The sequence below is a fragment of the Myotis myotis genome, unplaced genomic scaffold, assembly GCF_014108235.1.
Source record: "Myotis myotis isolate mMyoMyo1 unplaced genomic scaffold, mMyoMyo1.p scaffold_m19_p_15, whole genome shotgun sequence".
Lineage (NCBI taxonomy): Eukaryota > Metazoa > Chordata > Mammalia > Chiroptera > Vespertilionidae > Myotis > Myotis myotis.
In genome coordinates, this window is record NW_023416319.1 from 29,763,737 (window position 1) to 29,779,225 (window position 15,489).

The 15,489-nt window shown below is 35.0% G+C and overlaps 1 protein-coding gene across 17 annotated transcripts in view; it reads right to left on the reverse strand.

Moving 5' to 3' along the window:
• PCDH15 (protocadherin related 15) overlaps positions 1 to 15,489 on the reverse strand; it is a 544,558-nt gene that overhangs the window by 375,253 nt on the left and 153,816 nt on the right. For all 17 annotated transcript variants that reach the window (XM_036336780.1, XM_036336778.1, XM_036336777.1 and 14 more), the window contains 2 exons: positions 8,230 to 8,390; positions 142 to 297 (listed from right to left, as the gene is read on the reverse strand). In XM_036336780.1, the coding sequence (XP_036192673.1) occupies positions 142 to 297; positions 8,230 to 8,390 (317 nt within the window). The remainder of the gene's footprint in view (positions 1 to 141; positions 298 to 8,229; positions 8,391 to 15,489) is intronic.

The following is a 15,489-nucleotide window of genomic DNA, read 5'->3' on the forward strand; positions in this document are numbered from 1 at the left end:
AGCCCTCTTCCTTGAAATATTTTCTTGATATTTCTAAACAGGTAAGCCTATTATTATAAGAAGACTCATTTCAAAACATTTATAGCATATTTAGTTATTTGTATAAAAAAGGACACAAAAAGAGAACATTTAGAAACTGACCTCATTCACAGTGGCATAGTAGCTTTCATGTTTGAATGTGGGTGAGTTGTCATTCCTGTCTCTCACCACGATTCGAACTTCATGGTAGATAACGGTGCCCACTTTTTTGTTGACACACTGGACTTGCACCACGATGGAGTGTATGTTCATTGGTGGCTGCAATGCAGAAATTGTACATTTAAAAAAAAAAACACCTATTATTATTGCTGTCAAAGCACTTATTTAATAAAATTTTCTATGCTTGTTCATTTTTACATGATAATAATCTACACAAATTGATCCAATTTGTACTATTTTAAGAACAAAAGAAAATGGTTAAGATTACTTCATGTTCAATTTTGTGCCTCAAAACATAGTGTCTTAAATAGCATTGTGCTCACAATTAGACGAATGGTGATAAATACAACCACAAAATTAATGCTGAGATTGGATGGGATAAATCAAATTTTGATATGAACTTCTAATTTATAAAAACGATATGTTAACGATAAAATTCTTGGGGAAGGAATATTTAACATTTGTGTCTATATTTTTGCTAAAATATTATATGTTGATATCTGATAAAAATCAAAATGTAGATAAGCAAGAGAATCCATTCACAATTCAATCAAACGTACTCATTTTGTACCTTTAAATGATTATTTTTCTAATCTTTCCACCTCTCTAAATATATATATTATACACATAACCATACACAGAATGAATATCATACCATATTTATAAATATAGATTTACTATAACATCTTGGTGTATACTACTATGAAACTACATTATGTAATTTAAGAGTACTCACTCCACTTTAAGTCTATAGCGTAATTTGTCTAATTAAAAACTTATAATGAGATGTTTTATGTTGTCAGTTTTTATCATTATAAATGATACTTCAATAAACATTCTATACCTAAATATGTACTAAATTAATTAATTATTTCTATGATAAATTTGTTGAAGGAGAAAAGTGTCCTCAAAGGGGAACCCACTTACTCGGGTCCCAGAGCTTAGGGCTTGCAGAATTGGGTTGCACACCTGCAGCTCTTTGATTCTAGAGTCAAAGGTTTAACACTAAAACATGTACCTTTGTGATTTTAAAAATCTTTTCCAAGCTCATAAAATTACCTCCCTAAATATATCATTTTCAGAATGACCTGTTCTTATACCATCTAAAGTACCATGTCTCCAGCATGATCACTCTTTTCTCCTTGTCCCTTCATTATTTATTTTTCTTTTTTTTTTAAATATATTTTATTGATTTTTTACAGAGAGGAAGGGAGAGAGATAGAGAGTTAGAAACATCGATGAGAGAGAAACATCGATCAGCTGCCTCCTGCACATCTCCCACTGGGGATATGCCCGCAACCCAGGTACATGCCCTTGACCGGAACCGAACCTGGGACCCTTCAGTCCGCAGGCCGACGCTCCATCCACCGAGCCAAACCGGTTTTGGCATTTATTTTTCTTTGTTGCATTTTTCATCCACCACTTGACATAGTACATATTTTACATATTTGTTTTAGTTGATCTCCCTACCCTAAACTAAAAGTTCTATAAAACCTGGAGTGCTGTTTCAATCCTGGCTACATCTCTCTACACAAGCACCAGCACTGTGCCTAGGACAGATGACTGTATACCTTAGTCTACTTGGTTTTCAAACTTAGTTCTATAACTGTATGATCTAGATGCAAAATGAACATCAAGTTTATATGTCGACACTGTGAGTGGGCTGCTGGAAAAATAATACTTCATATTCATTAATCATATCAGATGCAGAGATAGGTGGATTATAATAAGCACCATATTCTGGGTGAATAAAATGTGAAATCTGAACACTTTCAAGTATGTGTTAAAATTTGAGGATGTTTAAGCTAAGAAATACAGTATTTGCTAGACATCTGAATGGTTGTTGTGAAATGAACTAGGATCTTTTAGTTTATTCATTGCAGTCCTAGAGAGCTGAAATAAGAATGATGAATAAAAAGTTTTACAAAGTATATGTTTTCAATGTAAGTAGTGGTTTTCTAGTAATCCATAATGGTGCAGAATAGAATAGACTATCCTATAAAACAAGCTCCATCATTAAAATTTGCAAGCTTGAGGAGAACAAAAAGATTTTTTGATAAGACTAGGTCTTCGAAGTTTTCAGGAAATAATTTGAATTAGACGACCTCTTTACTACCGATTTTAAAGTGTTTGCTTTATTGGCCTGCATATTTCAATCGTAAAGTAAAAAACAATAAATACCTGTACTATTAGCCTTTGGCACACCTTTTGGAAGACAATCAGTTGAATCATGTTCTTCTAAGGTTATTTGTCTTCTAAATATTGCAAGAGAGACCTATAAAAACATTTCATCTCAACCTCTAATTCTATGAGTAGAAACACTAGGACAGAAAGGTCACAATCTCTGCAAGTAGAGGATCATGTGCATGCTGCACTGAGCCCACTTAGTCCTATAAGTGCCCATAAATTAGACATACCCAGGTCATCTGGAACTCTTGTCACTCTCAATTTCAGCTCCCTATGCAACTGTTAGTAGTATGGATGGAACTTAGCGTACAATAAATTTCAACCATAATGGATCATGTTGAAGCCAAGAATTCCCTGCAGCTAATATATAACACACATTGTAATCTCACATTGGAATAGATTCTATTCTGCTATTTAAGAAGGTCATAAATGTATCAAGTGTAGTTCTACTAAGTCCATTAGTGAGAGTTTAGGGAATCCAAACTCCTTAGGAATGAGTTAGGGAAATGGTGGTTTATCTTTCCTAACTGGTGGGAAAAAATAAGTCATGGCAATTTTATTTTCTCTAATTCTCTTAAGTTGCTTCATTCATTAAACAAAAAAGAAAAGAGTGTGTATAAATTTAGGGGGTAATTATTTAAAACAACTAAAATTTATACATTCATAGACATGCCAACTATTCTCCCAGTTTAAAAATGAATGTTTAACATAATACTTTGAATGTATATTTGCATATTTATATCTTTGTGTATAGGTTTTGATACACATAAAGTACAGGGATAATAGGTAATGACAGTTGATGGGGGTTATTTTTGAAAAGTACAGTTGAAGTAGAAAGTAAAGGAATAAAACTTTCTAACAGATATGTATGAACTTTGTAATTTGTAAAAAGACAAAAATAGAAAATGGTGTTTGGAGTTTTTCAGAAAACCACTTAGGATTCAACATGTACAGTGAAGTTTATTATAGTGAATTTATTGATATTATGGTATTGATTATAGCATACATCTTCAATCTAAGGGGAATTGAGTTTTTCTAGAAATGATGTTATTTGATGGGCTAAATAATTTAGAGGGAAATAAGTTTTTAGCAAACCTGTATAAGAATTGATTTTATTTCTCATAAGGCAAAGGCAAAATGTATTCAATTCTCACAGGAATAAAAGGTTTTTGTCAAGATTTTTCTTTCTATGTATTTACTATCTTCACAAAATGAAAAATCTTATTGAAATTTTAAATTACTCACTATTTTAAAGCCTCTATTGACTTGAGCTTTCTTTTTGATATGTTTACCACCAGGTTTATATTATTTTACAATTAAATGAAACTAATTTCCAGTTGTGATTAGATACAACTTTTCCAGCAGCAATAATCTATACTACACACATACCAGATGGACACTGGGTTGAGAATTTTTAGAAAAAAGCATTTACATTTTGATTTAAAAGAAAAATAAAAGCCCTGAAAGCAGCAGAAAGATAAATTCACAATTCAAAAAAAAAAAAAAAAAGGTAATACAGGACAAAGTGAAATGTATTGAAATAAGAGGTTAAATTAAGATTTATTTTCCCCAAATTCACATGAATATTACTTCCTGTTATGAAAAAGATGGCAGGTATCTAAAATATAAAGAAATCATTAAGACTGCAGCAAGTCATGGCTGATATGGTTCAGTAGTTGAGCGTCTACCTATGAACCAGGAGGTCATGGTTAGATTCACGTCAGGGCACATGCCCAGGTTGTGGGCATGCAGGAAGCAGCTGATCAATGATTCTCTCATAGCTGATGTTTCTATCTTTCTCTCCCTCTCCCTTCCTCTCTGAAAAAAAAATTTATATATATATATATATATATATATATATATATATATATATATATATATATATATATATAAAGTTACTCCAGTATGATATGATATAAAAATTCATATATGGTACATAATCATTCCTTCTCTTAGTTCTGTTTGGAAATAATAATTTAAAGATATAAGATTCTCTAACAATTTCATAATTAAAAAAAGAAGATTATTTACCCAAGGCAAGTTCTGTAACCTGAGCTCTGTGCAATCTTAGTAGTTAGTGAAACTCTTGAAATTGCAAATAATTTCTTGATGTGCAAATAAACTTTTCCCTGAGAAATGAGTTCATAGATTTGATCAGAATACTGACTAAGTGCTCCACCTCCCAAAGATGAAGTCTTACTGACAAATCTATACGTCAAAAAGTGCATTCAGCCTGTTACCTTTCTTTCCTTGACTCTTGGAAATCTAATGCTGGTGAAATATTTCTTAATGATCCATTATATTCATGCTATAAACATTTAACAGTTTCTATACCTCAGGTTGTCTTTTCCCCCTTTTAGGGTTGCTCTTTAACTTGATGGCCTCCATTACCAGCTAGCAGGTCTAAACTTGACACTATTTTACACTCTTCTTATTCTTCTGACACTTGCTACTACGTCTAGTCAATTTATTCTACATTACATCTATACTTCTATTTCTTCTACATGACTCTTCATACTGTTTTTACACTTACACTTCTAACTCTTAACTTAATTCAATTCACACATTTATTCAAGAAGAATTCTCTGATATTAAATAACAAGTTTTCGGCAACCTGGTTCCTTATTAATTGGTGACATGGCTTCATTTATATTATCTAGATTAAACTGTCCTCATGTAAACACCATGTACACCAGAACAGTGGACCAGTGAAATATGTTACAATAACAATGCAAACAGCAATAGCAACAAAGTACAACAAAAAACAAACAAAGCCATTGGAGGGCTACCATGTCCGTACCCATAGGAAGCCTCAAGCCCTGTGTCTATTCTAATTCAGGTTTTGTAAGTCCAACCATCAAAAGACAGTACCTGTGCAAGATGGTGATGTTAAATCTTTGGCGTGGCTTTATTTAACTATACAGGCTTAAATTTTCATATTACTAAGGTTTAGAGCATCTTCTACTCAATGTCTTGCCATTATTTCAGTAAGTGCATTTGCTAAGTGCTAAATACATTGCAAGAATGTGAGCAGGTCTTTTTTTTTCAAATGCACAGATTTTCCTCTGCAATATTCATTTTACATTTCATATTCTTAGATGACCTGGTCTCCATCATCTTTAGCTAATTTTAATGAACTGTCCACTGACAGCACTTCAATTTGCAAACTATCTTTGCAAGTTTAACTTGGCCATAGCTTTCCTAATTCAAAATAACATTTTAAATGGAAAGGAACTTAATGTTCATTATTATGTTAATGAATCAGTCTGGATTTTTCTTTAAATGATGCATGTGCATATTTTTGCATTGTTACTTTCAGGCCAAATCAATTTTAAGTGTATTCCCATGGTGTACATTCAGTTTAGCCAATGTTCAATAAACAATGCCCATATTAGAAATAACAAAAATAATACTAAGAAAATAGATATTTATCTTAAAAAATAATATATTTTTTGGTAAATAATTAATATTTAAACAGTTTTATAGGCTGGAGAGATGGAAGACTATTTATACAGAAGGATATCCTTTCTCTCTACTCATAATCCAGACCTATTAGTGTTATTTTAATATAAAAAATAGGTTCCCAAAAGAAAGTGATTTAGTAGTGAACCAGTAATTATCATAATCAGCTGTAAGGTGTTTTAAAATATATATGTTTTTATTGATTCCAGAGGAAGGAAGGGAGAGGAAAGAATCATTGACTGGCTGCCTACTGCACGCCCCCTATTGGGGATGGAGCCCACACCAGGGTTAAGGGCCCTGACTGGGAAGAGAATCATGACTTCCTGATTAATGGGTTGATGATCAACCACTGAGCCACACTGGCTGGGTTATAAGGTGATTTTCTAAAGGATTCAAAATATAAAATGACAGTGGTCTCAAATGGATAAATATTCTATAATTCCTCTAACATGTTATAAAATTCATATGACGTGGATATGGATGTCCCTAAATAGGGCCAGTAAAGGATGCCTGTGAGTAATGCAGCTGGGGGGTGGGGGAATCTTGCAGTCTGCCAATCTGTGCCATTGTCCAGATTGGTTTTATAAAAGTAGGATTTATGATAAGGTAAATTAAGAAGATACAATTGAGGACAGTAGATGTCTTTATTCCATTTACAACTTCTTAGCCACCCAGCCAAAATTGTACACTGTGGTATATAATGCATGTTGCTGTGATCAAAGGACATAGTGGGGAGCTGTGAAGGGGCGGGGGGATGGGGACAGCATTAAGGATGACTTATTGTCCCTAAGTTGAGCCCAACAGTTCTATTCCTATTCTCTACTGCTACCCACATTTCAAATCTGCCACCACTGCTCAATTATAGCTAAATTATGGATCTCCCCAAGTATACAAAGATACCCACGTATACAAAATGTGCAAGTATATGAAGACAAACAATCCTGATGGGAGAATCCTACGTATTGCCCACCTCACCACAAAGTTTTAAACACTCTGAATTTTAGATGTGAAATAGGTTAGGGATCATCTACTCTATACCATATTGTAAAGTGGATCATAAATCCTGAATGAGGTGGTGAGATCATTCAGGTTCACTGAATATCTAATGTTTGAATTTCATAAACTAGAAAGTTTGGAGTAGGCATGTAGGTCCTGCACATTACTACTAGTATTGAAACCCCTACTCCCCACATACTCTTCCCTGCTCACAAGACTGAACTGCAAATACATGAGAATAAAGTTACATTAAAATAAATACACTCAGGTTTTTAAACTGTTTCAGGGATGAGACATTCAATGACTTTGGTAACTGAGCTGTTCTTAACATAGTGCTACTTAGGTCGTGCTGCCTGAGAATGACTGGACTGGAAGGATTCGACAGGAACATTGCCGGGAGACCTGTGCCCACCTTCTTTTAGTTCTTTTACAGGTTTACAGGCACGTCGCCACAAGCTCCTCTCTCAACCAATGCTTATTGCTGCTAAGAGCAGCCGCCCATTAGTGTTCCCACCAAACTCTCTGTCCTCAGGTCAACACTTAGCTGCATGTCCAGCCCTCGCCCTGGATCATCACTGTGTTTATCCTACTTTTCCAAGGTTACCACTCCTTTATTCTGAACACTCTAGCCCAGGGGTGGGCAACCCCTGGCACGCGTGCCAAACATGACACGCCAGTAACTTTTGCTGGCACACAAAACCCTCTCTTATAATCTTCCATTTACAATTGTGAATCTTTGTTCTCAGTGATGAATTTTGTTAAGCCTCATAATAGGAGTAGCCTGACAGATGAAAGTAGGAGCTCGTGCATATCTCTGAAGGTCACGAAATATAAACCTGATGTAAAATCTGTCATCAGTGATGCAGCAGCAAAAGTCCCACTGATAATATCAAACAGAGTCATAAAGTTTTCTGTCGGACTATTGGTGTACATGTATCATTAAAAAATAAATGTATTTTTCATCATCATATACTGTGTTTTTGTCGCTCAAATGAATTTTATTATTTCTTCAAGGCTCTTCACAAATGTACACCTTAAGAGAAATCAAGTAGGTGTAACATGTTCTCAAAAAATTAGGGTTGGCACGCAGAAGAATTTTGAGTCAGAGCTTTTGCTGGTTTTGGCATGCACTCACAAAAAGGTTGCCCGCCCCTGCTCTAGCCTCTTGTTCAGAAATATGACAAGCTTCCAGGATGACAGATAAAAGATATAATGGTTCTCTCAGACATGGAAGGCCCCTCACTTTCCTATTTTTCAAGGAGCTAAAAAAAATTTTTGTTGTTGATGGACACGAAAAGTAAACTCAAATTATATAAAGAAAATTTGATAACATATCAACAAACACATGCAGATACGTAAAGTCTAATAAAGAAAGGAATCACTGACATCTCTATCCAGAACTCTGCCCGTGCTGTTCAGGAACAGCATCTGCTTAATGGGATCCAGCAGCACCCAGTAGTCCACGTTGTCCTTTAAAGAGAGCTCGATGGTGGGGTCTGGTCCCCCAGCAGTCCCCTTGATCAGCATGTTATCCACTATAATGGTACCTGGGAACCAAGGAAAGTTATTTGAATACATATTCTCCTTGTATGCATTCTTTAACAAAGACAATATGCGAGCTGATTTGCAAATTTATTTTTTAAATAAAAAAAATTAACTGTATATCTGGCAAGATATGGAAAATGTCCTGTTTCAAAAAGACAAAAACATAAAACTTTTATTATACTAATAACTGTTATTTGGGGAGATGAAGTTGGGAGGCGGAGATTCAAACACTTAGTGAGTTTTATCATCTATTTCTAATTTACCTTTAACAACAGCAATCGGTTGCCCTCCCTGTCCATCACTTCCCACAGGATTTATCACTGAATTTTATCCTGAACAAAACGAAATGCCTATAATAACAGAGGCTGGTACTTCAGTTCACTCAGTAAGACTGTTGTTAAGAAAGAGAAATCCCCAAAATAAGAGAATGGAAGAGAAAAAGCAGTTACCGAGTATCCCATGGTGAGAACTGCTTATTTTTTCTTTTATCTTAAAGCAAATCTATAAAATATAAATCTTAATGTGAAAGACAAAATTAACATACAGACACACAATAGAAGCCATTCTTCTTTAAGACTTGTCTAGGGAACCTGACTGGAGCACACACTCTTCCAATGTAACATTTCAATGCTTGCTTTCTCATAATTCTTTAGTGGGCTGAATTGTAGACATTCGTTGAATGAGAGCTGAAATAGAGTACATCTCTAATCTTCCCTATTCTGTTAAAGAGTCCATGAATTTTACAATTTGAACACAAACAGCACTGATGCAAATCAGGTCTCATTTTCCTCCCCATTCAGCAATAGTCTCTTTTCTAAACAAAAAGCAATATTGCTTAGGGAAGCCAATTTCAGCTCATCCATTTTTACTAAACTTATGGCATAGAGAAGAGATGTGCCTATGCAAATAAAAATGTGTCCTCCTAAAGACATTAAGATAAATGGCATATATCTAGAGAACTCATGCCCTGGGATAGCATACAAGAATATATAGATAATCCATAATGTTGAATCTAAATTGAAAAATAATCATGCGAAGTGTATATGTTGCATTTTCTTACAATAAAAAATTGGCCTAAATTTTATATCATTGCATAATTGCAAATAAAAGGGTGGCCCCTTTACAAGATTTTCTCAGCAAATAAATAATAATAATAATCTATAAATCTATAATATTTCTTTCTCATATTATTTCTAATGAGCTACATATACCTAGGAAATGCTGAAGCAACCATTGGTCTCTTATATTAATAATCTAAGGCGAGGATTTTCAGCCACTGTGCTGTAAAAAATTTTAAAACATGCATTAGCTGACTATTTAGTCAAGGGCACTGACCTTTTTCCCCTTAGATTATCAAATAAAAAAATGACAATAGTCTACACAACAATAGTTGTCTGATGTGAATGAATCAAAATTATACCAATTTTTTTGGTCAGATCGGCAAATTATAATATTTTTTGGTGTGCCACAGAATTTAAGTAATTAGTTCATGTGTGCCATGACATTTTAAAGGTTGAAAATTGCTGATCTAAATAATGTTTAAATATGCATACTGTCATGAACACATACTTTTCTAAATGGCAGATTATTTTTTCTACTTTTACACATACTAGTACATAGACACACACATATGTATATGTAAAGTGAAACTTATCCTTCTATTTTTCTGACTGAAATGGCAAACAGATAACCTACAGATAATACATACACTAGTACAGATTAGCTAATGATGGCATTTTCTGATCTACAAATATTTTAAGGCCTGATACACACTCGTCTACAAATACTTCACACATTAACCTTTGAAAAATTATTTTGCCTGTATTTCAATATCTAATTTAAAATTAAATGGGATTCTTTTCTGATAAAAAGCACACAAAGAAATCTACAACAGTTAAGTCAACTAACATTAATATTTATGTCTTGATTCAACAGTACATAACAGCAGAACTTTTTACAGTCTACACACCCCACAGGCACATGAAGAAAAGGGGCTAATGAGCTCTCCTTTATAATACAGACACATTACAACCAGAGAGGTCTGTAATAGCTATTTTAATCACTATTAAATCATTGAAACTAAAACACTGTATCTTGACTTATATATTATTTAATGATATTTTTAGTTTCATAGAAATGATCTAAATATTTTTTCTTGCTCTTGCCTTTAACCCTGTGTTCTTCAATGACTGAAACTCAACTGTAAATGTTTCTAGCACCAGTGTGTTGGAAAAGTAATATCTCTGTTTTTCTTTCAGTAAAATACTCTATTCACATTGTCAAAGATCTTTCCAGATTTTCATATGTCATGTTTCTCCAGACTAAAAGTTTGGGTAAGAGATAGAAGAGAGCACAGCTAAGGCCTACATGATGCTGAAGGCAATAATTTTTTTAAAATGAACATGGGTGTTGACTCTGGCTTGCCTGAACAACCCTGTCCTCATTCTCCTCTCAGAACAGTCGGGACCACCAAGCTAAAGTTCACTTTAAGCCATGGGCTTTTCCAAAACTCTATTTCCACCCCAACAGAGGGGACTGTAACTTCCCACAGGTCCAAGGATTTCCAGATTTGGTAGACGATGTCTGAGACAATGCTGGTAAGTAGTTGTCCAGCAGAATATCTGGGCACAGAGAAAGAATGTGGCCCCCTTGCCTCCTCTCTATTTTGAAAGCTTCCCTTTTTGTCCATAAGACCTTTTGTTTCCATTTTAAATATAAAGACACAGATAGGTTAAAAATAAAAGGATAGGACACACTATGCAGCACTTAGAAGACAGAGTAAATCAGAACAAGGAATATTATTCATAACAAGAAATATTTCATGGAAATAAATGGATAAATTAATCAACACGTGTTAACCCCAAAGAGACCTGTCTGCTTAGTGTCCACGATGAAAGTCAGAGAGAAATGCTGTATGTGTTATAGAAGCTATTTTAAACCCCCGAAACTGCATTTGCATAATCTGTCGTTACATGGCACTTTCTTATTTAAGGTAGAGGCTGGTTGGGTTGTTCAACTTGAATTGATCCACTACTAATCATAAATCCAATTGAAAGTCATTGTCTAATTTTTATATTTAGCTTCCTGGCACTATAAATAAGTTAAAAGTTGTATAAGTTGAATAAGACCATAAGAAAACTATGATTTTGCTATTATAACTCTTAATAACTTAATACGAATACCCAAGAAACTAATAGTCTTTTCTGCCTCCAGTTAAACAAACAAGGAAACAAACAACACCCTCAGGTTGATAAAAACCAGAAAGTAAAAGAATAGATTCTTAATTTAAAATTGCTCTATTTCACAATCGGATACGTTCACCAATGTTTCTAACAATTCTTGCACGCTGTCATGGTAAAGATTAAGCTTCACCCAGCCCAAGTGGATCAGTGGTTGAGTGTTGACCTATGAGCCAGGAGGTCACAGGTTTGATTCCCCAAAATCAAAGTCAGGCACATGCTACAGTTGCAGGCCAGTTCCCCAGTGTGGGGCATTTCAGAGGCAGCCAATCAATGATTCTCTCTCATCATTGATGTTTCTATCTCTCCCTCTTCCTCTCCCTTCCTCTCTGAAATCAATCAAATATATTTTAAAAGATTAAGCTTCTTTTCCAAAAGAAAACATTTGGAAAGCTGGTCAAGTTAATAGGCACTCAAAGAAGAACTTAAAATAATGCTAGACGCGGATACCAGTATAAACAAAAGAGTGTGGTTGGAAAGGGAAGAAATTTTGAAGAGTGGAAAGATCAACACACTCAGACAAAGGTAGAGAAGGACACATAAGTTTGAATTATTGTGGGGTAGGCTTTGCGGGGGGACACTGGACTGAGAAGTTCTACCTGAGTGTACTATGGAGACACCAGCAAGAGGCGTCAACTGAAGTGGTTAGACTGGGACTTGAATCTTCGGGCAGGCATCTTTGTGTATCACCCCAGATTTGGGAGACTCATAAACTAAGACCAAGGGCAGCGGTTCTCAACCTGTGGGTCGCGACCCCTTGGGGGGTCGAATGATCCTTTCACAGGGGTCGCCTAAGACCATCGGAAAACACATATATAATTACATATTGTTTTTGTGATTAATCACTCTGCTTTAATTATGTTCAATTTGTAACAATGAAAATACATCCTGCACATCAGATATTTACATGACGATTCATAACGACAGCAAAATTACAGTTATGAAGTAGCAATGAAAATAATTTTATGGTTGGGGGTCACCGCAACATGAGGAACTGTATTAAAGGGTCATGGCATTAGGAAGGTTGAGAACCACTGATTTAGAGGAAAACAATTTGTCAAAAATGTATAGTTAATGTTCGTGTCTTTCAATATAGTAAACGTATCCTCAAATAGCCATAAAAATAATAGCCACACGGGAGATGGGGAATAGGTGAAGGTAAAACGTAAAAACAGTTGCGTTGACCACTGTTCAAAGCCACTGGGGAAGCCAAGTAATGGGGAAATGCGGGTTCAACATGACATTCGATTTACATTGTATATATTTAAAATGTTAAGACTCCTCAAGGGAAAAGTCTTTGTTGTATAATTTAGTTACAATACTGGATCCTCTTGCTCTTTAATATTTAAAGAAGACTTATAAAGGTGACTTCGCTTACTTCCAGAAAAATGGGACTGCAATTATCTAATGTGTCACTATGGAAAACAGTCATCTAGGATTATTTTTTCCCCCTGAGCCTTAAATTATCTTCCAATGTCTTTTGTGAAGGAACAAATAGAAAACTCGCTTTCTAGAGGATAACGCTAAATATTTTCCTTCACTGTGTTTAAAAATAAGTCACATGCAGGGTGCAGATGATGTCTTGTTGAGCTGTACACTTGAAACCTGCATGGGTTTGTGAACCAATGTCACCTCAATAAGTTCAATTAAAAACAAACACAAAAAAACTCACCCATGCTTATCTTCTCTGTATAGGAAGATACATTATGCAGAGGTTTTCCTGATGTTTGCAAGATGAAGATTTTTTTTTATAATAAACAATTTCCTCTCTTCAAAGTACTAGAGATGGCTATTGTATGTCTAAATATACAGTGATTACATATGTCATTCCATTACAAACAGTAAGGATGATTATCCCATTTCTGTAAAATATGCACTGGTATCATTTGTTGTAAAAATAAATGTTGCCAATTCAATGCTAATATTTTTTCTAACATATTTTATAGTCCAAAGTGATTTTGAAAAGGAAATCTGTTATTCCCAGTGCTTTTAACACAATGTTGCAGGTTACTTAGACTACTTATACCACTATCTATGAGACAAATGGCCAAATGTCAGCTTGTGACAGATGCAGCTGATGCTGTGGATAAGCTCATACAATATTTATTCCAAACACCCTCATTGCATATGTTCCTGACATGCAAAAGCTGGGAAATTAGAAACTATACTTAAAAGATTCAACTGCAGCCAAGATCTATGTATGATTTAAGTTACCCTGACAAGATGCTCTTTGCATAAGACATTGTTCAGAATGACTTATATGAGGAAAAGCTGATGTTACACATCCATTTCTGCAGACGTGGATCATAGCAGAAGTGTATGGTTCTGGAGTCAGCAGCTGTGGCAGAAGCTCTCTGTCTCCACTCCTCTGGATCAGCGTAAAGTCAGAATTTCCCATGGCAGGCCAGTTATGCAGTAGGTGTGCAGCCTCCAAAACAGTCCACCTGTTCTGCCCTTTCAACACTATGTGAGCTTTTTATGCCACTTAATAAGCCCCTTCTGCTTAAAGAAGCTAGAGTGCACTCTTGTTTTTTATAGCCATGATCACTGACCAATATTATAGACTGCTGGGAACCAATAGCAACAGCAATTAATATAAATGCAAGAAGTCCTGTATGAAGGCTGAATGGGGCTTTTTGATATTCACAGGGATGAATATCTGCATTTTATTACCTACTGCTGACTCAATGGCCTAAAACAAACTCCCCCAACCTGGTAGTCTTACTGTTTACCAAACATCACCTTCCATATGTCTGTTTGCATTTCTGAAAGGCAATTGTGTATTCTAGTAAATAAACGCAGATGAGAACAGAGACTCAGTGGAACTTGGTCCCTTGCACCAAGATCACAACTGGTTTCCCCCATAACTTCCAAATTTATATTTCTTGTCTTGTGTAATTAATTTGTGCATCAGCCCTTTCTCCAAGTCTTTGAACCCGAGGCCACAAGGGCCGTGGCTTATCAATAGACTTCACATACAATCATTCGTTTGAAGATGAGTAACTAGAAGTAGAAGACTTTTTTCCTAGGAACATATGATATGAAACAGAGTCAGCAATCTGGCCAAGATTTTGATTTCCAGGAATTAATTACCTGCTGCTGTATGCATTACCAATAACATACTCAAAACATTATAATGGTAGTTCAGTGGTTGAGCTTCAACCTATAAACCAGAAGTTCACGGTCCAATTCCTGGTTGGGGTTTCAAACTTGATCCCCAGTCTCGAGTATAAGGGAGGCAGCCTAACAATGACTTTCACCATTGATATTTCTATCTCTCTCTCCCTCTCCATTCCTCTTTGAAATCGATAAAAATATGTTTTAAAAAAAACACGTTATAATGGTATTTACTGCTACAATTACTTATAATATGTTCATTCGTTAATCTTGCTGCCTCTCAGAATCAGGGAAGGCATGGGTTTGAAGAAGAGTTTTCTGCCTACCTATCTAGCTCTGGCTTAATTTATACACAAAGTTAAAGGGGGGAAATGAGCTATTTATTTATTTATTTATTTATTTATTTATTTGATGGCTTAAAAGCCCATCACAGCCTCTGACTTATCTTCCTTAACAAAACAAGTCAGGATGCAGAATTATCTTGACTTTGAATTTGGCCACAACTTCGTTTATTTGTTTTAGCCTTTGCTTGACTGTGAAGCTCTGAGAGCTAGAGTTCAAATGCAATTGTGTGTTTAAAAAAATACTTATCTGGGAATATTCTAGCAGAGAACAATGGGTTTATAATAATTCCTGTAGGTATTATAAAAGCTTTTGAAATGCTACCATTTATGTAAATAATTGCACAGAAATGCCCTTCTTTTTGAATAAGTTACTCAAAATCCCATTTTATCTATGTCCAAAT